Here is a 24,445-nt window from a genome sequence, read left to right as displayed (position 1 = left end):
TTCAAATCTGGATTCTTAGTATTTGTAATTTGCTTCCAAATTACCTGGATTATACCAAGATAAACTCCTTGGGTACACAACCAAGCTTAAAAGTTGAAAGTTTCTAGCATACATTGTATAAGGTATATACATTTATCTCTCCCTTGTTGTGAGGGAAGGCGTCCCCTATGATGCTTTCCCTCCAGCATGGGTCCTCCGGTGGGCACTAAAGTGGGAGCTGTTGTTGAAGTCTTTGCCACACTCTGTGCACTTGTAGGGTTTCTCCCCAGTGTGGATTCTCTGGTGAATAATAAGACTGGAGCTCTGGTTAAAGCATTTCCCACATTCTCTGCACTTATACGGCTTCTCTCCTGTGTGAATCCTCTGGTGAGTGATGAGGTTAGAACGGTCACGGAAGAATTTTCCACACTCAAGGCATTTGTAGGGCTTCTCTCCTGTGTGCACTCTCTGGTGTGTGATGAGCTTAGAGCGCTCACTGAAGCACTTCCCGCAGTCCACACACTTATAAGGCTTCTCCCCAGTGTGCGTTCGCTGGTGGTTGGCCAGGGTGGAGCCCTTACTGAAGCTTTTCCCACATTCGGCACATTCATATGGTTTCTCTCCTGTATGGATTCTTTGGTGACTAATGAGGGCAGAGCTTTTGGAGAATCGTCTTCCACATTCAGAACACTCATAAAGTTTCTCCCTTGAGTTGGTGCTGTGCAGTCCAGGAAAATTCAAGTTCTTACTGATACTCTGACACTGCTCAGGAGATGTCACCTCTGTAGAATTCTTCCAGTGACCATGAAAGGATAGGCTTTGGCCAAAGTTTTCCCCAGGCTCAATGCATTGGTCAGGATTTCCTCCCAAATGGATTCTCTGATGTTTCAGAAGGTTTGAGCTCTGGTTGAAGCTTTTCCAACATTCCCCACATTTATAGGGCTTTTCCCCTGTGTGGATTCTCTGGTGAGTGACGAGATTGGAGTGGTCACTGAAGCCTTTCCCACATTCACGGCATTTGTAGGGCTTCTCTCCAGTGTGGATTCTCTGATGGGTATTGAGGTTGGAGCGGTCACCAAAGTTTTTTCCACATTCAAGGCATGTGTAGGGCTTCTCACCTGTGTGGATCCGCTGGTGATTGATGAAGTGGGAGTTCTGATGGAAGCTCTTCATACATGTATCACACTTGTAGGGTTTCTCTGTGAGGTACAGGCCTTGACAGTCAATAAGTTTTTCTAAGTCCTGTTCAGAAGAACTCTCCTCCCACTGTTCCTGTGGAGGATGTCCCCACTGCTCTTTACCTTCATTTTCATTTTCACTGTCTTCCTCCCAGTCAAGAGGCCGGCAAAGAGCCTCTGTAGTATCTGTGGACAATGCTCCAGGCAAACTCTCAAAAATGTCCTGCTCTGAAATATGGTCTTCATCTTCATGCCTCATCTCAAAACCTGAAAGAATGGACAGAAATGCAGCTTTTCTTCATTAATTAGTAAGCATCTATCCATTTATCTTTGTATATTAGATCTCATGAATTTCTCTAACATGAATTTGTATCCTATACCTCACATCTTATGTGACTAAGATGAAATCAACCAAGTTTTAGTGCATACATATGTTTCTAGCCTACAGAGCTGAGGAACAGAGTCTGGGGCAAGGTGACTCCACAAGCCCAAGCAACTAGCCAGCCAGTCTCCCATCTCAATATTCAATGATGAACACCTCATTCCTCTAGAGCAGTGTTTTTCAAATGTTTTTATCTCATAGCACACCTGAACCTATGGTTAAACTTCCACAGCAACTTAAATTATGTTTATCAAAGTAAGAGTAAAAAAAATGAATATACTTACTGTGCCTTGAACTTCTTTCAAAAGTAATTTAACTAACAATCTTCAAAAATTTTTGCAGCATGCCTTGGTGTGTGTCACACTTTATGGGGGCAAGACATGATTGCAAGAGGGACTTTACCTAACAATTGCAATCAGTGTAACCTGGCTTATTGTACCCTCAATGAATCCCCAACAATAAAATAAATAAATAAATAAATAAATAAATAAAAATTTTTGCAGCATACCTAACATCTTCTCACAGCACAGCAGGGTGCCTCAGCACACTGGTTGAAATCACTGCATTCAATATAATTTGTGTCGTACAAGACCAAATAAACTCTATAACTGAATAAACTCTATATCCTAGTAAAAGCTTGACTGATTTGGAGGATCACATGAACCTAGAGATTGGATAATCTGGGCAAAGTACAAATCCTTTTTCCTACCTAATCCCATTCACTTTAGTTAAGTGACAAAGATAACAAGCCTGGCTCCTTCACTCTTTCTACATGTCTGTGGATTCTGTGGATACCCAACTAGTCCAGGCTTACCCGTATCTGGGGTTCTAGGACAGGGGCTTGGAGGTTTGACAGTATCTTCATCTGCCATCTCATCCCAGACCTCTTTGCCATTGGCCTCAGCACTGCTCTGTCCAGACCTTGGAAGACCCGCAGCCTCCCTGATGGTCCCCACAGCCCTGACCACAGTCCGAGCCCTCATCAGTGAGTCCAGCTCCTCATAGAAGGGGCATGTCCCTGGCGGGTGGCTGCTCTTGGCTTTCCGGTAGCTTCGAAGGAGGTTTTTGAATCTGTAGCGACACTGCTCCAGTGTCCGCAGGAAGCCCATGGCACACAGCCGCTCTGCAATGGCCCGGTACACCTGGCTGTTCTGGTGACAGGTCCGAAGCTTTTCAGAGAATGGGGACTCACTGAGAATCGCCAGGAAGATCTTGGTCTCCTCATAGCCCCAGTGCACACCTGCTGTCAGGAGTGAAGTTCAGAGGTGTAAGACTTATGAGATTTGTCTACATTATCAGGGACAGGGGTGACATGCCCTTCTGAATACTGAACACTAGCTTCTCAGAAACTACCCGGGGGCCTGGGGAGTAGCCCTTGCTTCTCAGGGGTATGCTAGGAAAAGTCCAGCAGAGCTTCCCACCCCTACTCCCTTCTAAGAGATTCTAGTAACAGAGTCTTAGCTGAACGGGAGGTCTTATGTCAACTGTATCAGGTAACCTCACTCCCCTGGTTTTGGCTGACTGGCTCAAGGAAAGGCCTTATAATTGAGATCCATGTGATCCTGTATCCATTCAATACACACCCTCTATTTACTTCATAAATTCTCCTTTTAACAAAACATGGAAGCTAAGAATTCCTGAAGATTAGAGGATTTCAGATACCCCTGAAACAGTAAAACTGAGGATGCCCTTTCTTCTTTCACAGAGGAATAAAAAGGAGGTGGTAGTTCCTCTACAGGTAAATTATGCAGCCCAGGGTGGCAGCAGAGTGGAGGGAAAACCACATAAAACTGCCAGGCAGGAGCGATAGACTCTGATCCTACCTCTGTGTATCTTTAAGTCCTCATCTCTTGGACTTCAGTGTTTCTACTTTTACCATGAATGACAGGGTATTTCCCACACATCATTTGTTCAAGCCTACACTGCCATGATTTCTGCTCTGTTTAATACTATTTCACTCACTGTCCTTCTTTACCTTAACTCACAGGTTGATGTGCTCATTCCCATTAAGAGAAATACACAGCTAGATTGTATATAACACCTGTGCTTATTCCCATACCACCAGTGACACACTCTGGGAAACACTGGATGTTCTGCTCTTTGGGTTGAAAACATTTGAAAAATGTTTGCTTCTATAACTATGAAACTTAACCATGGGAGAAGAAAGGAGTTTGAGGATGAGCTAAGGATGTAGTACTCTAGTGAAATCAATACAGACTTGAGGTTCTGACCTCAGGCAACAGCAGTCTGACAGGCAGGAGGGTTGGAATCTGAATCTGATTAAACCCCTGGTTCTTACCAATACGATTCTGGAGCAGAGCTGGGACTCCTTTGATCCTAGATCCCTGCGAGCACTCATCAGTGACCAGGCCAATACTGTTACAGTCTTCTGTTGTTTCCTCAGGCTCCCAGCCCTCCTCCTGCTCATCCATCTCAGCATCACTATCCCCCAGCCTGGGGAGTGCTATGACCTCTCCTGGGCTGTCTGTGACTCGGATGGCCGTCCGAGCCCTCACCAGGGCTTCCAGCTCCTCGTAGAAGGGGCAGGTGCCTGGTGGGTGCTTGCTCTTGGCTTTCCGATAATTCCGTAGGAGGTTTTTGACCCTATAGCGACACTGTTCCAGTGTCCGCAGGAAGCCCCTTGCCCTTAGCCGCTCTGCAATGGCTCGGTACACCTGGCGGTTCTGGTGACAAGTCCGGAGCTTTTCAGAGAAAGGAGACTCACTCAAAATTGCCAGGAAAGTCTTGGTCTCCTCATAGCCCCAGTGAACACCTGACACCTTCATGTCCTCCATGTCCCATGGGTATTGCTCTTCCCAGGCCCTTGAGTCCCTCCAGGCCAATGCCTGAGCTGGTTTTGTTTGCTCATTTTCCAGGCTATAATCTGCAGTGTTCCTTTTCCCAGAATTTTTAAGACTGACACACCAAAATTCTGGTCCTTGTTCTCGCTGAGAGGTAATACTTGGGTTTGGAACTGGAACTCCTATACAAAAGGAAGAAGAGAAATGACTGAGTAGAAATGATCTACTGAGCTGAGTGTTTGCCAAAAATGTTCCTGAAACTTATATCCTTTCCCTGCAAGAGACCGACAAAAACTTTCCATGCTAATCCTTAAAATATCTGGAGGGATAGGGAGAGGTAACTAGAGGTAATGAGACTACTATTCCAAAAGTGTTAAGTGACCTGTTTGCCTTGTTCATTTGCTTTTTTGTTGTTGTTCTGAAGCAGCATATAACGGAGTGACTGTTATTGGTCCACAGATGGGCACACAGCCAAAATTCCGTGGTTGGAGGAAATGTTCCTCTGTGTATGTGTGTGTGAGTCAAAGAGAGAGCAGGACAGAGAGAAAGAGAATCTCTTTCCTCCTAGGCCTCCAATGCCCCTGATATCTATCTCATGAGACAAAATAGCTTTGGGATGAAGCTAATACTGAGGATGGCAGAGAGAAAGAAAGAACCCAAGTTCTATGCTGTGGTTGGAGCAAGTCCTCCTCCACACTTCTAATATTGTGAGAAAATTAATTCCCTTTAACAGTTAGCTATGTTTAAAGGACTGCTGCCTTAACAGCTCCCAACCCTAACAAAATAGAAAGCCTTTAATTAAAATAAATCAAGTAAAACCTCCACAGTTGACCATCTCCCTACATCATTAAATTGATCTTTTTTTTTTTTTTGCAGTTTTTGGCCAGGGCTGGGTTTGAACCCACCAACTCCAGCATATGGGGCCGGCATCCTACTCTTTTGAGCCACAGGCACTGCCCTAAATTGACCTAATTTTCACAGACATGTACCACATATCAGTCCAGTAGGCCTAGTTCCTTATTTTGACCACCTTTGTATGTTGACCAGTTTGTTACAGTTCCTTGGGTGGTCAACTTATAAAGGTTCTACTGTATTTGAAGAAAACTAGATGAAAAAGAGTTAGCGATGTAGGGATAACTTAGCTCAGCATTTCCCTAAGTCTACTCCTTTGAACACTATTTCCCCCAGGTATCATGACTAAAGAAGAGGTTGCCCTCTCAAACAAGCAGTCAACAAGCATCTAGCATCTAACCTTACCATGAGTCCATCCGATAAGTCTCTTCTACTCTACTGCACTCCCATGTCCAACTACCCTACAGTGATCCCAGGCTCCACAGGAAAATGGCTCATTATTATTTGGCTTCCCACATCACTGTATCTACAGAGCTAGGAGTCTGTGCTGGTCACATAGGCTTCAAGTCTTTAGTGCCCAATGATATTTGTTTCTCATTGGCTTTAATATATTGGTCTCATGGGTTTACTTTAGTCTGCCCCTGAAAGCTCCTGTTTGGTGCTGAAAAGATCAGATTTATAGACTTCAAGCTGGGCCAGCCTCTGGACCCCAAGAGGGGAGGCTCTTGAAAGCCATCCTGCCAGCCTCTGCGCAGGCAGACTTCACCCCTGCCCTCACAGTCTCAGCTACAGAGAGTAAGTCTTCTATCTCTGAAATTCCAGAGGCTACAGAGTCATGATTCTTAGCCGAGTGGTAATTCTCTTTGGGAATTAAATGTACCAGAAACATGACAACATCACCTTCAGAGGGATGTTACCTTACCCAAGCACACGCTGTCCCCGTAGTTGTCTTCTAGGAGGTTCTTGAACTTCTTCTCAGCATGTTTGCCAATGCCCAGGGCATCCTATGAGATGCAGAAGAGAAGGACCTTAAACATCACTGATGCTTGAAGACAGTCTGGAGACCCTGCCAGGCCCCAGGAAAGGTAATGGGAATGGGAATATAGACACATCACATATGTACATTGCTAGGAACAGCATGACCAAAGAGAGAGGCCTCACACACTGAAGGGTGAGGAGCAAAGGGCACCTGGGCCTCCTGCCCTTAGGCTGAGGGGAGCCATGGAGAGAGAGAAGGAGCACAGGGTCAAGAACACAAAAGCTGCAATGACAAGAAGAACAAGTAACAGCATACCTGGGACTCGGCTGTCACCTCCCAATCTCCAACGCTCCCCATCTTTGGGAGAGTAGGGACTCGAGGAGTAAGGACAGCTGATGAAAAGAAAAAGTCTCTGAAACCCAAGCTCTGGTTCCCCAAAACCACCTCCCTCTGAGATCCAGCTTTCTGAACTTATGGCTTTCAGAAAATTGAGACTATCCCATAGCCAATGAAGACATCCCTTTTCACTTCCCTTCTAGAGGGTGTAGCTCCTAAGCTGCCCTGATTGGGGTGTCGGGGGCAGCACCTGACCTCCTATGATCACCGCCCACTCCAGTCCCAGCCTACCACATTCTGCAGGACTCCAGCCATGGTAGGGCGTGCTGGCACCACTGGGAGCTTCAGCCTCTATCACAATGCTTACTGACCTTTCCTCTCAGTCAGTGTGTCCCTCAGAAGCTATCCTGTCCCTTGCCTTGAATTCTGGACATCTTTCCTCCCCATACACCCTTCCTTAACTCCCACCCCTGTCCCCTAAGGAGAAGATTTTCTCTCTGATGTTCCCAGATTCTTGCTACTCACCACCTTCCTTTAAGGGTATCTTGGCGTTTACATGATTGGGAAAGTCAAAGCATGTATTCTTCACCCACTGCTTCTGGGACTGTCCCTCAGGGCAGGAATCCACTGGCTGCAGCTTGAAGTCCTGAGATTCTTGTACTGTTTTTAAAGACTTGGTCTCTTGTGCACACAATTCCAGCTCCTACACACAGAGATCAAAATTCCTAATCACCAGCCAATCATTAGTTCAATAAGACCCACTTTGGTAGGGCAGGGAATGTTATTTTGAAGGATAAATAGAACGTCTTGTCATGGTCAAGAGGTTAACAGGCTCTCTTAAGCTCCAAAGATAACCTTCAAGTATGATAAGAATGCCATCAGACTGTTTTCAATGAATAGGCCAGAATTTATACCACCAAACACTATCTTTTCATGCAGAGTGATCAGACAAGTGTTTCAATAAGCCTGCCACTGCCCAATACAGTTTTTTCTTCAGACAAGATCTTACTCTGTCACCTAGTCTGGAATAGCTCACTGCAGATTATTGTTCACAGCAACCTCAAACTCCTGGGTTCAAGGGATCCTCCTGCCTCAGCTTACCTCAGCTAGGACTGCAGAAACACACCACACCAAACCTGGCTCATTTTTTTAATTTTCTGTAGTGACGGGGTCTTGCCAAGTTGCCCAGGTTGGTCTTGAATGCCTACCCTCAAGCCTCTTGCCTCAGCCCCCCAGCATGCTAAGGAGCCTCATAACATTTTTGATTGATAAAAGATAAATTATATAAAATTTTTGTGACTTTGAAAAATAATCCAGAGACATCAAAAAAGGTTGTTTAATTTTTAAGTTACAAAAAAAAGATAAAAATTAACAAGATATACATTAAAAGGCAAAGAGAAGCATAAAAATAGGGTAAAAAAGACACAAATATAACACTAAATGTAATTGCTCTAAATATCTGCTGAGAGGCAAAGATTTTTTTAAATAAAAATCTTTAAAGGAAAGACAAAGAATTACAGACGAAATTTTAAAATGAAATAAATGTATGTGCTGTTTAGAAAGGTACATCTTAACTTAAACAGAAGGATAAATAGAACAAAGGTTACTAAAGGCTGGGAAGGGTAGAGAAAAAGGAGGGATAGGAAGAGATTAAAGGACACAAAATTAAAGCTAGATAAGAGGAGTAAGTTCTAATGTTTTATAGCACTGTAGGATGTCCATAGTTAACAACTTATTATATATTTTCAAATAGCTAGAAGAAAGGATATTGAATGTTCCCAACATAAAGAAATGATAAATGTTTGAGATGATGGCTATGCTAATTATCCTGATCTGATCACTATACGTTATACGTACTGAAACTTGACTATGTACCCCATAAATATATACTATTATTACGGGTCAATTAAAAAAGAAAGAAGAAGGCATAAGATAAGACACTCTAACTCAAAAGGAAAACAGAAGTGGAAATTTTAATTTCAATATAGAATTTGTGGCAAAGAAAAAGTACTCAGAAATATAAAGCATATATATAAAATAAGAGAATAATCAACTAAGAGATAACATTACTCAATCAACTTTATCAATCGTGAAGCTAATTCCTAATTTCTATGTCCCATTTGGTTTCAAATTTAGAGGTAGAGGCCAAGGTATTATTATTTCCTGGACCTAAAACCCTAACAATATAACAATTTAAATGCTATACAGAACTTCTTAAAGTAGTTTTCAATTTTTTCATTGGGTAATAGACACATTTGATTTAAACACAGAAAATACATATGGAGATATATTTAGTAAAAATACCCCACTCCCAACCATCTCTATCTCTTCTACTCAGTTCTTCCCCTCCTCACTACAGATAATCATGTTCTTCTGCATCCTTTCAAAGTTTCTTTCTACATACAAATGTAAATACATATTCTTATTTTTCCCCATTTTTGAACAAAAAGTAGTGACTAGATACACACATTTTTTAAACCAAAATAATAATATCCATCCTCATCAACTTATTGAGTTTGCCACTTAGCTCTAAATATCTTTTAGCTAATCTAAAAACTCAATTCCATTCTCAAAGAAAGGACTTTTATCATTGAGGAAGATAGGCCATGAGCATCAAAGGTTATTCCAAATGAGAAGATCCATCAATGTCCTATGTGATTTCCCAGGGCAGGGAAATGTCTGCTTATCATTCTTATATGGTCATTTTAAAAAATAACTAACAACTCATTTTGTTATAATCAAAAGAGGAACATGTGACTAGACTCAACAATAATCTTTACGTTCACACCCAGCACCTACAACTAAGAGCAGAGCAAAGCAAAGACTCCCTAAGCAAAGACTCTGATTCCATGAATGATAATTATAAACACAGAAAGAAGATTCAACTGATGAGTTGGACAAACTTTTGGTTTCCAGTCTAGTATGTAAGGAGCTTAGAATTGCCATTCTATTCCTATGAACAAGTCAAAAGCTGAACAGTCTAAAAAACTGCAGTCCTCCTTAGATCCCTCAGAGAAGTGAGGAGCTCACAGGGCAAAGCACTGCTCCCAGAGTTGGAGAGACAGATGGGTGGATTCAGGGATTCACAGCTTACTAGAGCAGAAACATTTGCAAGAACCAGTGCCAGAACAGGAAAACTTCAGCTGTATTTGATGAATTGCTGGAGGCTCAACGTGGACAACTCAAAGAGTTAAAAACTCCAGGGCACCCAGTCATGGGAGAAAAGTACATTTTTGTAAGTTTTGCCTCCAGGAGCTCAACCAGGTCATCATAGTAAGTATCAGAGAAAATTCCCCTCTTGCTTATGGCAAGGGACAGGGAAAAGGAATGGTTTTGAAATATGCCAGAGCACTCTGCTCTTAGTAAGACCTGCCCTTAGGAGAAATGATTTCACCAAAGTCAAACCTAACTGGCAGAAGGGAAATATGCAACTCCAGCTCCCTCTACTTACCATATGGGGGATGGGAAATAGCCACCTGAAGCCGACTCTAGGCATCCAGGCATCTTGCCCCAACTAAGACAGGGAAAACTGAAAAGCACTAATAAAGTTCAGACTCCAGGTGCAGAGGCACACAAAAAGACTGAGACCTAATCATGGGACTACAGAATGCTTCCCCTTCCCTCACACCTTATCACTATATCTCTAAAGACCTATTTACACAGCTCCTTTTATATAGTACATCTCATCCATCTTTCAACAAAAATTACAAGGCAAACTAAAAGGGACAAAACACAGTTTGAAGAGAATGAACAGAAATTTCTGAATTCAGAAATGTGAAGAATGTTGGAGTTATCAGACTAGAAATGTTAAAAATATTAATCTGAGTTTATCAATAATCACTTTAAACGCCAAGAGTCTAAGTACACTAATTAAAAGATAGAGATTTCCAGAGCAGGTCAAGAAATAAGACCCAAATATATGTTATCTACAAGAAATGCATTTTAAATATAAAGACACATATAGATTAAAAGTAAAAGGAAGAAGAAAGATATACCAAGCTAACACTAATCAAAAGGAAATAGGAACATGCACATAGCTATATTAATTTCAGACATAGTAGACTTCATAGCAAGAGAAAAGTTATCAGAGACAAAGAGGGGCATTACATAATGATGCAGGAATCAATACTCTAAAAAAATATAACAATCCTAATACATTTAGGATTACATACACTTCATCCTTAATGCACCAAATAACAGCATCAAAATAATGTGAGATAAAAACTGACAGAATTATAAGGAGAACTAGATTAATCCATAACTGGAAGCTTTAACACCCACCCCTCTATAAGAAGTGTACCAGGCACAAAATCAGTAAGAACACTGTTAAATTCAACAACACCATTAATCAACTAGATACATATGGGTCATTACGAAAGTTTTGAGATATACAAAAATCAGGACATGTAAGGGAGAGAGGGAGCGGGGGAGATGGGGGGAGAGAGAGAGAAGGAGAGAAAGAGGAAGGGAAGGTAAGGGAAAGGGAGGGGAGGGGAGGGGAAGAAAGGGGAGGAGAGGGGAGGGGACGGGAGGAGAAGAGAGAACAAGTGGTGGCTCATGTCTATAATCCTAGCACTCTGGGAGGCTGAAGCAGCTAGACTGCTTGAGCTCAGGAGTTTGAGACCAGCCTGAGCAAACCATACCCCATATGGTAAGTAGACCTTGGTACAACACCTCATCTCTTTAAAAAAAAGAAAAAAAATAGCTGAGCATTGTGGCAAGTGCCTGTTGGGAGGCTGAGGCAAGAGGATCACTTAAGCCCAAGAGTTTGAGGTTGCTATCAGCTATGATGCCACAGCACTCTACTGAGAGCAACAGAGTGAGAGGAGAGGGAGGGAGGGAAGGAGGGAAGGAAATCAGAACAGAAATCGATAAAATTGAAAACAGGAAATCGATAGAGAAAATCAACTAAATCAAAGCTATTTCCTTGAAAAGATAACTAACATTGGACAGGCCTAAAGTCAGTCTAAGAAAAGAAAACAGAAGACACAAATTACTAATATCAGAAATAAAAAAGGAGACATCACTACAGATCCCATGGACATTAAAAGGTGCCTCGACCAACTCCTTGAAAGTCAGAATTTGCCAACACTTATACAAGAACACTCATTCATATCTATTAAATGAATTGAAACAATAATAACCTTCCAAAACAGAAAGCACCAAGCTTAGACAGGTTCACTGGTGAATTCTACCAAACATTTAAGGAAGAAATCATACCAATTCTCTATAGTCTTCTCCAGAAGATAGAAGCAGAGAGAATATGAGGTCTGACAATTAAATTCATGAACTCGTCCTAGAAAAACTGTTACATACCTCATTGTTGAATATCACTATGGTCACCTTTGTATACTCCCCAGAAGCTATGCACTGATGCCAGTGCCTAGTCCACCCTTCAAAGCAATACTTTTTCTGGAAGGGCCATCAGAGCTATCATCATATTACCCTTGATGTCCTGAATGGCATTAAAATGTCTTCCTTTCAATATCTACTTTATCTTGGGTAAAGAAAAAAGTCACTGGGGGCGCAGATCAGATCTGTGGGGAGGGTGTTCAAATACAGCTATTTGTTTATTGGCTAAAAACTTCCTCACAGATAGTGCAGTGTGAGCTGGTGCAATGTCAGGATGCAAGAGCCATGAGTTGTTAGCCAAGATTTTCAGTTAAGATTTTCCTGTTTATCAATGTTTACTTGGGCCGCTATGCTTGTCACAGTTAGCCAATAATTTTTACTCATAATTTAACAAATTTTTACAATGCTTTCATCAGTTCTGCTTATTACTGACCATCCTGACTTCTCTTTATCAGTGATGCTTTCCCTCAGAAACACATTTACTCGATTTGTACACTCCTGTTTTCTTCATGGCATTATCCCCATAAACTTGGACCAACATGTCCCTCATTTCACTTCCACTCCTGCCAAGTTAAATGAGAAATCCAATGTTTATTTGTTGCTCTAATTCAAGCTCCAACATTCTCACAACAGCACATGAAACATGCAACAGTAAAGAACACCACTGCCATGCATGGAAACAAACACAGCTGTGAGACATGAATATACCAAGGCTATGAGTTGGTATATTACTGAGTTGTTTATACAGTGCTGCAAACATAAAGGCATGGTGGCAAGTTCAAGAATTTGCAACAGCACACAAAAAGCGAGACATTGCCACATGTCAACACAAACACAATTATGAGACACTGATATACCAAGATTATGAAACCTTACTAAGTTATTTGTATAGTGCTGCCAACATAAGCACACAGTGGCAAGTTCACAAACTTCATTATCAGACCTCATATATGAAAATGAAGTTAGGAATTACAAATTAAAACAACAATGAGATACCACCTTACATCAGTGATAACAAATGTACATCTCTCGTGAGGGATGTTAATAGTGGAGGAGGCTGGAGTGAAAGAAAGCAGGTAGATGAGACCTCTCTGTACCTTCTGCTCAATTTTGCCCTGAACCTAAAACTGCTCTAAGAAATAAAGCCTATTTTTTTTTTTAAAGTGCCTGTGCACCTGATAAAGAGAGGGGGTTCTACAAGATGGTGATGATAGATGAAACTAGCTAAAACAAAACAAAATAGCAGAGCTGAATGATCCCTTTTTAGGAAAATATCTTATGGGCCATTTAGCCCTGGAGTCTCCACCTTTTTCAGGTGATGGTTTGCTCTGAGGAACAGTTAAACTATATTTCACACCATTATTAAAACTTGGAAAATTTTTACTTGCAGAGAATGTAACTAAGTAGATCACATGCTACAACGTATGTGCCTGAAAAAACAAGCTCCTTTACTTTTGAAATTTGTGAGCCCTCAGGAGCAAATTGAAAAGTCAAAATATAAAAGTCACAAGAAAAAATATATATATAATATAGAAGATTCCATTACCTTATTTTTTCTCAATCTTAGAAGCAATTCAACTTTTGGTCAGGTCACAAGAGCATAATTTGCGAACTTTTGGTCTAGTCCAACCCTCTCATTTTATAGAAGAATCATAAAAACCTTGATTTAAGGTCAATTCTCAGCTTGGGTCTCAAATTCTTCATCTTCCAGCTCTGAAGCCCTAAGACTTCCTCCATTTGTTTCTTCACTGCCACTTAAGATAAGTAGCTGGTTTCTTTAAAAGAAATAATATAGGGGGAGGTAGGGTGGTATATTAAAATAAAGCATACTCTCTGTACCTAATTTTGCAACTTTAAGTATTATTCTTTCTCAATTTTCAGTTTGTAAAGGAATTTAAAAGGCAAAGCCATAGACCTTAAACCTTTCTTCCTCCAATCTTACAACTATATAGAGATTTACTATTTAAATGTATAGAAAACCCCTGCCATTTGCAAGGGGTGTTCCCAAAGCTATAATTTCCCCCCCAAAAAGTTGTTAAGTATAATAATATCACAATAATTACTGACTATAACAAGTGGGGGGCCAGGTATGGTAGATCACACCTGTAATCCTAGCACTCTGGGAGGCCAAGGTAGGAAGATTCCTGAGCTCAGGAGTTCAAGACCAGCCTGAGCAAGAGACCCCATCTCTAAAACTAGAAACATTAGCTGGGCATCATGGCAGATGCCTGTAGTCCCAGCTACTCAGAAAGCTGAGGAAGGAGGATTGCTTAAGCCTAAGATTTTGAGGTTGCAGTGAGCTATGATGATGCCACTGCACTCTATCTGAGGGATAGAGCAAGACTCTATCTCAAAAAAAAAATAAAAATAAATAAAGTGGAGAACAACAGAATTATGTTGAGATGAAGGTTCTGCATAGCTAGCTTAGGATCCACAGCCAGCTAAAGGATCCTCTACATATGCCAGTTACAAAGCAGGATACATTATATTGTTGGCCTTCAGGGTCTTTTGCAAACTGTTACAATAGCAAACGTTAAACCCATTTTACTTTCACTTCTCTTACCTCAGTTCTACCACTTAGTTATATAAATTTACATAAGATCACTTACCTGTTTACCCATTTGGCCTACCTTACTGGACTGCAGGGTTGACTAGATGACAGATATACTACATAAGAACCTTAGAACAGTGTCTGATACACAGTGAATGCTCACAAAGGGTCAGTTAATATCTCATTTGAGCTTCAGAGCTTATAGGTATTATGAGACACTGATATACCAAGATTATGAAACTTACCAAGTTGTTTGTATGGTGCTGCCAACATAAGCGCACGGTGGCAAGTTTGCAAACTTCATTCTCATGGTTTGCAAATGAGGCATTGGTCATGTAGCAGAAACAACAATGACTTTGGAACCTGTCTACCTACACTACTGCTATAAGCCTCCAAACATATTACAGATATGAAAAGATTTTGTGACGTACAAAACACAATACAAATTATCCACACTGCGTGTACGGTCCTGGGAGGCAGTTTGGTGTACTGGTTACACATGCAGGCTTTAGAGTCAGAATGTCAAGGTTAAATCCTGACACTACCATCTAGAAGCTATGTGACCTTGAACAAATTATCCACCTTTTCTCTGTCTCTGTTTCTTCATTGGTAAAATTAGTAATACAGTACCTATCTTATTAACTTGTTGACTGTATTGAATGAGCTAATACATGTAAAGCACTTAGAACAGAGCCTTGTATATCATAGTGGTCAATACATGTCAGTTGGTCAGTAATCATTATTTTTGTGATTTGGGCAATTATTAACCTAGACACAACCCCACTGCCTTGCCTGATCATGTAGAAGAGATCGGGAGAAAAGACCTTTTGCCTCACCTGCTGTCCTGCAGCCCGTGCCTCCCGGTGCCAATCCTCCACCAGGGCCACCGCTTCCTCACCACTCTCAGGGTGGCGTGCCTGCACCCAGGTCTGGACCTCCCTGGGTAAGATAGTCAGGAATTGCTCTAGCACCAGCAGCTCCAGGATCTGCTCTTTGAGGTGGACCTCTGGCCTCAGCCAACGACAGCAGAGAGCCCAGAGCTGGCTGAAGGCCTCATGGGGTCCAGCGGCATCCCTGTACTGGAACTGCCTGAAGCGCTGGCGGGAGGCCTCGGGGCCAGAGACAGACTCTTGGTCCTTCTTCTGTGGTTTGGATTCTGAGCCCCACGAGTCCTCCTCCAGTTTCACAATCAAGACTTCTTCAGGCTCTGGTGGGGGAGAGGCCTGGGCCTTGGATTCTGGAGCTACTGCCATGGTCAGGTCAGCTGGGCTATCCTCATCTGACATCTTCCTGCATCTACAGTCAACTCTTCCTGGGGCTCCTGAGAGAGGGACTGCTCCCCCCGGTTCTGAAGACAGAAAGACATAGGATGGAGTTAAGTAAGAAGACCCAGAAGACTCACTTTCCTCACTTCCCCAGTACATTCCACCCTCTGTGCTTAAGGAAGGGGTGCTAAGAGATGCCCCTTGTCCATAGGCAGGAAGTGAAATTGCAATCTGGTATCAAAGCCAGCAATAGCATGCTTCAGAAGAAGACAGTGGGGTATTAAGTCCTCTGGGACATACCTCAACACCTTAGCCTGGCATCCTAGGCCTCCATTATCTGGCCTCCCTCCCTCGTACATGTGTCCAAATTCTAATCTTCCTTCAAGTTGGGTTTCAAATTTTAACCCCTCCATAAGGCCTTTCTTCCTGAGCCTGAAAGCTTGACTGGCATCCTCTAGGGAAGCTCTCTTTGCAAAATCCTTCTTTTACTCTACACTCCCTCTTGGTCATCTCACCCATTTGGCATTGTTCACCAAGTCTGAACATGACTCCCAAAAACCCAGGCAGGACCTGTCTCCAGACCTTCAGGCCCCCCAAATCTAAACCCTTACATAACATTTCTACTTTACAGCTCCTTAGCCACCCCAAACTCAATGAGTCAAAAGCTAAATTCATCCTTTTCTCCTGCAAACTGTCTGCCTTCTGAAGCTCCCCCATTCAGTGAAGGCACCACCTTCCATCATCTGCCCACTTCAGAGGGCTGGTTGTCTTCCTTCTCCAAGATCCCCTACATCCAATTCATCACCAAGGTGTGTCCACTTGGCATCTCCATCCCCAGTGCCACCACTTCAGTCCCAAGAATCATCATGCCCTAACACATGTCCTGCTTCCACTCCCCTCACTCCAACCTCTGCTCCATTCTTTGCACAACCACACTAGATCAAAACCTGACTATGTCACTTCCCCACTAAACATCTTTCAGTGGTCTCCAATTTCCCTCAGGATAAGGTTGAAACCTTGTGCAAATCTCCAACCTCATCTCTTTATCATGCTCTACTGGTCACAGTGACCCAACAGCACAGCCCGCAAACCCTACACCGTGCTGCTCTCTGAAACTCCCCTCATTTTGTGATCTCTCTTCACCTAGCTGGGTCCCTCTTAAATTGTACTTTTACCATGAGGCCTTCCCTATACCCTGTAACAAGAGTCAGTCCTCAGCCACAAGCTTCCATAGCATCTTATGTTTTCTCTACCATAACCCCGATCATCCTTCATTGTAATTATCTCACCTACTAGATCACTGGCTTCCTGAGGGACCTAGCACTGTGCCTAGCATACACCGGAAGCACTCAGCCAACAGTAAAGTCATGAGTGATCAACTAATAATATGGCATGTCATGACACAGGATTACAATTAATCCCTTTTTGCACACACTAGATAAAAAAGAATAAATGACCTTCCTGCTCATGCCAAAAGGCATTCCTTCCACCTCTTTATTTCCATCTCTCTATGACACTTAACACTTCCTATTAAATTAGAGGGATATGCGTATGTCGCCAGGGAGATTACAGCCTCCCTGACAACACCCATGCTGGGTTATCTGAGAAAATGAGCTTTTTGTGTCACTCCCAACAATTCTAAATGACATTAAAAAAAACCCACTCAAAGGAGGTTATTATCTGCTTCCAAATGGGAACAACAGGGCTGAAGTGAGAATGGAGGAAGGGTACTATTTAGCATTTTAGGCCATCTGACTAGCCCTAATGAAAACAGGGCAAGGATAACAGAAAATAAGGTTTGTCCTAAAGACTTCCATTTACTTAAGAAAAGGCTGAGAGCAGAACTCACAACTGCCTAACCACTTCCTGCTCATCCTTCAACTGCCAGCTTAAAATGTCACCTCCTTTAACAAGAGTTCTTCGACATGCCCTTGTCATGTCCTGCACCCATCTCTGCCTTCCAAGAATTGCCTCCCTGCTCCTGTATTCCCGATGCAGGTACACACCTCAATGTATTAATAGGTGTTATCCTACACCACTATCATTATCGGTTCCTACTACATCTGACAGCCCCATCCGACTGCATTCCCAGGTCCAGTACTGTATCTTATAATTTCTGCATCCACAGTGCCCAGCCCAGTATCTGATATAAAGGTTATAAAAAGTTTTATTGCCTAGGGGGAGCACCTGTGGCTCAGAGGAGTAGGGTGCCAGCCTCATATACCAGAGATGGCGGGTTCAAACTCAGCCCTGGCCAAAAACTGAAAGAAAAAAAAAAAGTTTTATTTCCTTTTAAATCTGGTACATCAAAAGCTTAATGGGATATGGATGATCCATAATTTATATTAAAATAAAGAATTAACCTTTCATGAAATTTCTTTTTTAACCACAGCCTTACTGAGGCACCAGTCCAAACACAGTTCTGTCACTCTCTCACACAAGGACTAACTCACCATTTATAGAGTGCCCACTGTACACCCTGCACTTCACTGGGAGCTACTGATCTAACAGTAGCTAGGACAGACAATCCCTACCTTCATGAAAACTATAATCTAGTGAGAAAGATAGTCAAAAAGCGCACACAGACATTTCTGCTCCTGCATATAGAGAACGCTACAACAAAACAGGCAATTAGCCGTCCCACCAGGTCTGAAGTCCAATCTCAGTTAATAGGTATTTTCTTCTGCAAAGACTTGAAAATCCCAAAGGTTAGTTTCAAACAGAAATCAGAAAGCCCTGGGACAATATATCATCACAACTCTTGTCCTTTCTTCGACTGAAATAAAGATAGCAGCCTATGATGTGGAGAGAGAGGACAACACAGTCAACAGCAGGGTGACTTCACATAGGAGTGATCTGGCAGCCCCCAGTCCTCAGGCTACCAGGAATAGCCCAGCCTCACCAGGATCAGCAACCTCCATGAGCACCCATTCACTGAGTGTCTACAAGGTGCCAGGCACAGGCTAAATGCTCTGAATTCACGACTGCACTGAAACCCCCAGGCAGGCAAGTGGGGTGACACTGGTGTTGAGCTACATTTCATTCATCTGTAATTTCTACTGCATACAAAGACCGGAAATTAAAATAGAAAGCATAATTTAAATAGTGCAGCCAGGCCCATTCATTGTGTGTCTGTTGTAGAGCGAGCATATGGTGGCAAAACTTATGACTTTGCTATTTCCCAGGTTAATCTTAGTTCCCTTGTGCCTCTCTCTACTGAGTGTGAGTAAAGTGTCTTTCATATAGTACAATCCCTAATATAAACCAACTCTTTCATTTCATGTTCAAATAAAAAAAACAGCTGTGCTGGCGGCGCCTGTGGCTCAGTCGGTAAGGCGCCGGCCCCATATACCGAGGGTGGCGGGTTCAAGCCCAGCCCCGGCCGAACTGCAACAAAACAATAGCCGGGCGTTGTGGCGGGCGCCTGCAGTCCCAGCTACTCGGGAGGCTGAGGCAAGAGAATCGCTTAAGCCCAGGAGTTGGAGGTTGCTGTGAGCTGTGTGAGGCCACGGCACTCTACTGAGGGCCATAAAGTGAGACACTGTCTCTACAAAAAAAAAAAAAAAAAACAGCTGTGCTAAATTAGCTTATTGAAAGACAAGTGTGTTGATTTCTGAAATGGCCCTTTGCCAAAGGATTTTCAAGCTGACTGAGTTTTGGCTAAATGTGATTTTCACCTTCTGTGCTGACTTCAGAATGTAATTATCTGATAAGGTATGACTCCCACTATATCCTCAATTACATATATGGAAACTGGGCTTCTATGAAGAAGATTCACTTAAGGCACACAACCAGCAAGTGGCAGTTAGGATCTAAATCCAGATCTGTTTTCTCTAACCATAGCCCCTCTTTTTCTACCAGTCCTCCAAACTCCAAGAAGATGATATGGGAAAGTGTAAAGAACATTAAGGCAGAAGTGAGCAGACTGGCGTTCTAGTTCCACTCCTGCCATTTATCAGCTGTGTGACTCAAGATAGGACACATAGCCCCTGTGGCTGCCTACCTAGGATACAGCCTACAGTCTGACACTACTCAGCAATTTTACTACTTCCCCATTAGTATGATGGGGGTTGAGCAAAGGGGCAGGGAAACTAGAACCAGTGGTTACAAGTTTAAATGGCTACAGGGGCCTAGTGGATGTCAATGAGTGAAGAGAACCAGGTGGGGACTGTGACTAACCAGAGTGCCAGGGAGACATAGGCCCAGAGTGGTCATAGGCCTTCCAATCTTTCCAAAAGAAGCTAGAACTCTAGACTCTTAAATATTGGCAACTGGCTGGGCATAGTGGCTCACACCTATAATTTCTAACACTCTGGGAGGCCAAGGCAGGTAGATTGCTTGAGTTCAGGAGTTTGAGACCAGCCTATGTAAGAATGAGACCTTGTCTCTACTAAAAGTAGAAAATTTAGCTAGGCATTGTGGTAAGTGCCTGTAGTCCCAGCTACTTGGGAGACTGAGGCAAGAGGATCTCTTAAGCCCAGGAGTTTGAGGTTGCTGTGAACTATGACACCATGGCAATCTAGCCTGACTCAACAGAGTTGAGAGTCTTGTCTTAAATAAATAAATAAATGTTGGCAACCAACTCAAAATTGTTTCACATGCCATGAGGATTACATAAAACATGGTGATGGACCTCACACAGCATGGGCTATTGCTTTGCCATCTATCACCTAAATGTTCTCAAAGGTCCCTTCCAATATCCAGAAGACCTACAAGAGGTACAGATTCCCTCAAGCGATGAGGAATAAGTGTTGACAAAATCAGGATCCCTTTATAAACACAGGGGAGCTGAGAGGCATCTTGGCTCCTGGGTGAGTAAGAAAGAGGACATGAGGAGCCCACTCAGTGAACAGTAGGATGAGAAAAGAAGATCCTACCAAGTTCCATGGGAAAGGCCAAGACTGGTCTGTGACCTCCAAAAAGAAAAATCAGAGAATTACCAAAGGCTGCCAAGCCCACTTGCCTGATCATCTAAGCCAGGGGTCCTCAAACTGCGGCCCGCAGGCCACATGAGGCGGTGTGATTGTATTTGTTCCCATTTTGTTTTTTTACTTCAAAATAAGATATGTGCAGTGTGCATAGGAATTTGTTCACAGTTGTTTTTTTTTAAACTATAGTCTGGCCGTCCAATGGCCTGAGGGACAGTGAATTGGCCCCCAGTTTAAAAAGTTTGAGGATGCCTGATCTAAGCTATGGCTTAAAGCAGGCTGACCTCACATGTAAGAGCTTAAACCAGGGAGAGCAAATAGGTTTTACTTAGAGCACAAACTTCAATCAACTGGAAGTGGCCACCTAAAGTAGTGTGCTGAGGGCTCCGAGTACCGTGTAAATATGTGCTATGACCAATTAGCCATGACTGCCAGGGACACAGGAAGGGGAAGTGGCAGTACACATTCTATGTAGTTGCCACCCCTGGCTTAAACGACCATGGGCATTGACTCAACCTCACTTTCCAGGAGATAGCTCTGACAGGCAGAAGACTAAAGCTCCTGCTCCTTGAAAACTCCACTGAAGCCTGTATAGCAAAGCTTACCCTGGATGGTCCTTATTCACTCAAATAGTTACTGATTTACATCAAGTGCTTACTGCTCTGGGACAGGCAATGGGGAAACAGAGGTGACTGAGAATCCTGTCCTGGAGATGCTCACAGTCTAGCAGAAGAAACAAAAAAAGTCACATGTAATTATGACAAATGTGGTAAATACAGTAAGAGAAGTCATAGGAGTTGGGGTTTGGGGGTAACAATCTAATAAAGGGAACGGAACAAATTAAGAGTTGAGTTGTTTCTTGAAAGAGTAGTTTTCTTGGCAGAGAATGGGGGAAAAGAGGTAGAATATTCTAAACAGAGAGAACATCATATATTATAGTATGATAGAAAATCAAATGGCATTCCCAAGAAAAGAGGGAAATTCTGACAGCCCTGGAGCATGGGGTGCATGAAGATTATGTTGTAAAAGGAGTATATGAAAGGTCTAGAACAGCGGTTCTCAACCTGTGGGTCGCAACCCCTTTGTAACAATGAAAATACATCCTGCATATCAGATATTTACATTACGATTCATAACAGTAGCAAAATTACAGTTATGAAGTAGCAACAAAAATAATTTTATGGTTGGGGGTCACCACAATATGAGGAACTGTATAAAGGGTCACAGCATTAGGAGACATTAGGAAGGTTGAGAACCACTGGTCTAGATGCTTGGACTTAATTCTACAGATGATGGGAACCAATGAAGGTTTTTAAGAAAAGGCTTAACCAAATTTGTGGGTTAAACTGATCACAACAGCTGCAATGTGTTTGTTCATGCTGTGGGAGTGAAAAGACGGAGGCTTCTGTAAAAACTCTGCAAGGAAAGGGACAGATTAAAGATACAGTAAAGAAAGTCAAAGATGTGAAGACCCCGGGATCTTCAAATGCAGTAAGAATCAGAGTTAAAGCAGATAAGTAGGTTGGTAGGTATAGAGCATGGTGGTGCCATTGACTTCCATCAAGCAAGGGAAAAAGTGCAGGTCTGGGGCAGAACACAATAGCCAGGCCCACCCACAGGGTTCCAGAGGCAAAAACCATTAGGAAGAGTATCAAAGTAAATATGTCTGTTCTAGGCACTATTTTTAAGGTAGGGCTTCAAGTTCAGGCCCTCTTATCTTCACTTCTTGCCAGGGCCCCAGAACCCTCTATCAGCCCTTGGGTCTCCAAACCCTTCTACGGCTCTCCCACCTCCAAAACCTCTCTGCCTCCTCACCTTCAGACCTTCCTAAGACCTGCCTCACTCCCAGGGCCATCTATCTCCCTCCTCATCCCCGACCCCTCTATGACCCTTCCATCTCCGGACGCTTCATCCTCTGACCGCCTCGCACTCTCTTACCCCCGCCCCCACACACACACATAAGCTTCTTTCTCCTCTGTCACCTTCCCAAGCCCCAGGAGTCACCACGACCTCCTAAGTCTAAGTCTTCAGCCCAGAGCCTGCGTCTCCGCTGCCCCCGCCCCGCCACCCGGACTCACCCACCGAGACACCCACTTCACAACAGGGCGGAAGTGCTCCAGGGTTCGCGCAGGGAATGCTGGGACGCGGAGTCCGAACGGCGCCACCCCGAGGATGGAGCCGCTGAGACGACTACAACTCCCAGAAGGAAGCGCGCGAGCGCCGGTAGGCGGCCCCCTCCGGCTGCTGTCTTTCAGATGTCGTTAGCCAATAAATAAGTCATCTTCTCACGGCTTCTGACACTGAACAAATCGGAACGAGTTCAAGGCTTGAGGGCGGAGCTATTGAGATTCTGACTTTTTCCATAGGTTCAGGGATAACGGCACGGCCCAATGGGCGGGCACTCGAACAAAAAGAGGCGGAACCTGTGGAAGGGCGGTGAGAGCCCTAGACTCTGAGAGACCAAAGAAACAGTGAGAAATAGAGAGGGTGACTAGAGGTGAGCAGGAGAGAACTGGACAGTCGTAATTTCACTTCCCAGCTCACAGCGTGACTTTGGATGAATTCTGAACCTCGCTTTCTCTACTTGTTAAAATGATGATTATAATAGCGTCCATGTCACCAGGTTTTTGTGAGACTTCAATGAGATAATACACCTAAAACGATTAGCTCAGGGCCTGGGTCCTAATAATGCACAGCAAATGTTAGCTGTTATTATGCAAATTAGTTAGTACAGAGCTTGACACTTCGTGGGTGTTGGAATAATGTTAATCATTATTACAGAATAATCCCGTTACAAATGTAGTTGCTTTGTACCACTGCAAGTATTTCAAGGTATAAGCAATCTAATGTGAAATTGAGAATGTGGGTTTTATAGTTAGATAGATCTGTATCTCAACCCAACTACTTCCTAACTGTGTTACCTTGAACAAATTACTTTATCTTTATTGTCTTGGGATTTTTCATCTATACAATGTAGATTAATATAATAGAACTGACATCACAGAGTGTTGTGGAGATTGAATGAGATGATGAGGGTAAGGCCTGGACTCTGAAGTCAAGCTGCTTGTGTCTGATACTGTTTACTTTCAGGTATATGATGCAGGCCTTGCCACTCACTAGTTGTGAAGCCTTGGGCAAATTGCTTAACCTATTAATATCTTAGTCCTCTCACCTGTAAGATAAGAATGATAATAGTGGCATCTTCCTGATAGGGTTATTGACAGGAATAAATGGGGGAAAGTAGGGAAAGAGCTCAGAACATGTCTAATACACAGAAAGTGTGTAAAAATCATCAGCCATTATTATTAGTTTTATCAGTGGTCATGACTTTAGGTTAACTGACAGTACCTAGTATATGGCAAGGGCTCAATAGATGATGGCTAGTGTGAAAAACGGGGGAAATCTATATTTTAGTTTTAATTATGTAGTTTGAATTCCTTCTCCTCTTTAAAACATGTTCCAATCTATTTATACTTGTAATGACTCATGTGATTTTACTCAGTAAACATAATAGTCCCCTATAAAAAGTCCTCCTTGAAGTGTCACGCCTGCCCTATGAAGGTGGTATCCTTGGCCCAAGTTTACAAAGAGGGAATAGGAGCTTAGAAAAATGAAGTGGCCTGCTCAGATTGCAGAGCCAGCAGGCACTAGGGCTGGGATTTGAACCCCTGGGCATGTGGCTCCAAAGGTCCCACCCTATATGAAGAAAAGACCATCTGAGGGAAGCAGTGTGGGGTTCTGGGGAATGGGACTGGAGGCATGTGATAGTGTGGTCAGGAAGTTAAGCTGGAGGGGTAGATATGCAGGTCAGGTAAGGACATCCACTTTAGCATCATCTGCCC

At 43.0% G+C, this 24,445-nt stretch overlaps 1 protein-coding gene across 2 annotated transcripts; it reads right to left on the bottom strand.

Annotated features, from left to right (window-relative positions):
* ZSCAN20 (zinc finger and SCAN domain containing 20) lies at positions 1-22,725 on the bottom strand. 2 transcript variants are annotated; one of them, XM_053577246.1, is made up of 8 exons: positions 22,682-22,725; positions 15,247-15,758; positions 7,033-7,210; positions 6,487-6,563; positions 6,115-6,196; positions 3,839-4,522; positions 2,354-2,782; positions 1-1,424 (listed from the first exon to the last, which is right to left on the bottom strand). In XM_053577246.1, exons 2-8 carry the CDS (start codon positions 15,694-15,696, stop codon positions 166-168), a joined length of 3,159 nt encoding a protein of 1,052 aa, XP_053433221.1. In that variant the 5' UTR covers positions 15,697-15,758; positions 22,682-22,725; the 3' UTR covers positions 1-165. The 2 variants fall into 2 exon arrangements, with proteins under 2 accessions (XP_053433221.1, XP_053433223.1); XM_053577248.1 differs by having other exon boundaries at positions 2,354-2,779.
* Between the last annotated feature and the right edge of the window lie 1,720 nt (positions 22,726-24,445).

Source organism: Nycticebus coucang, chromosome 22 (assembly GCF_027406575.1).
Source record: "Nycticebus coucang isolate mNycCou1 chromosome 22, mNycCou1.pri, whole genome shotgun sequence".
Taxonomy (NCBI): Eukaryota; Metazoa; Chordata; class Mammalia; order Primates; family Lorisidae; genus Nycticebus; species Nycticebus coucang.
The sequence above is the reverse complement of the archived record's forward strand: the minus strand, read 5'-3'. Positions and strand labels throughout refer to the sequence as shown.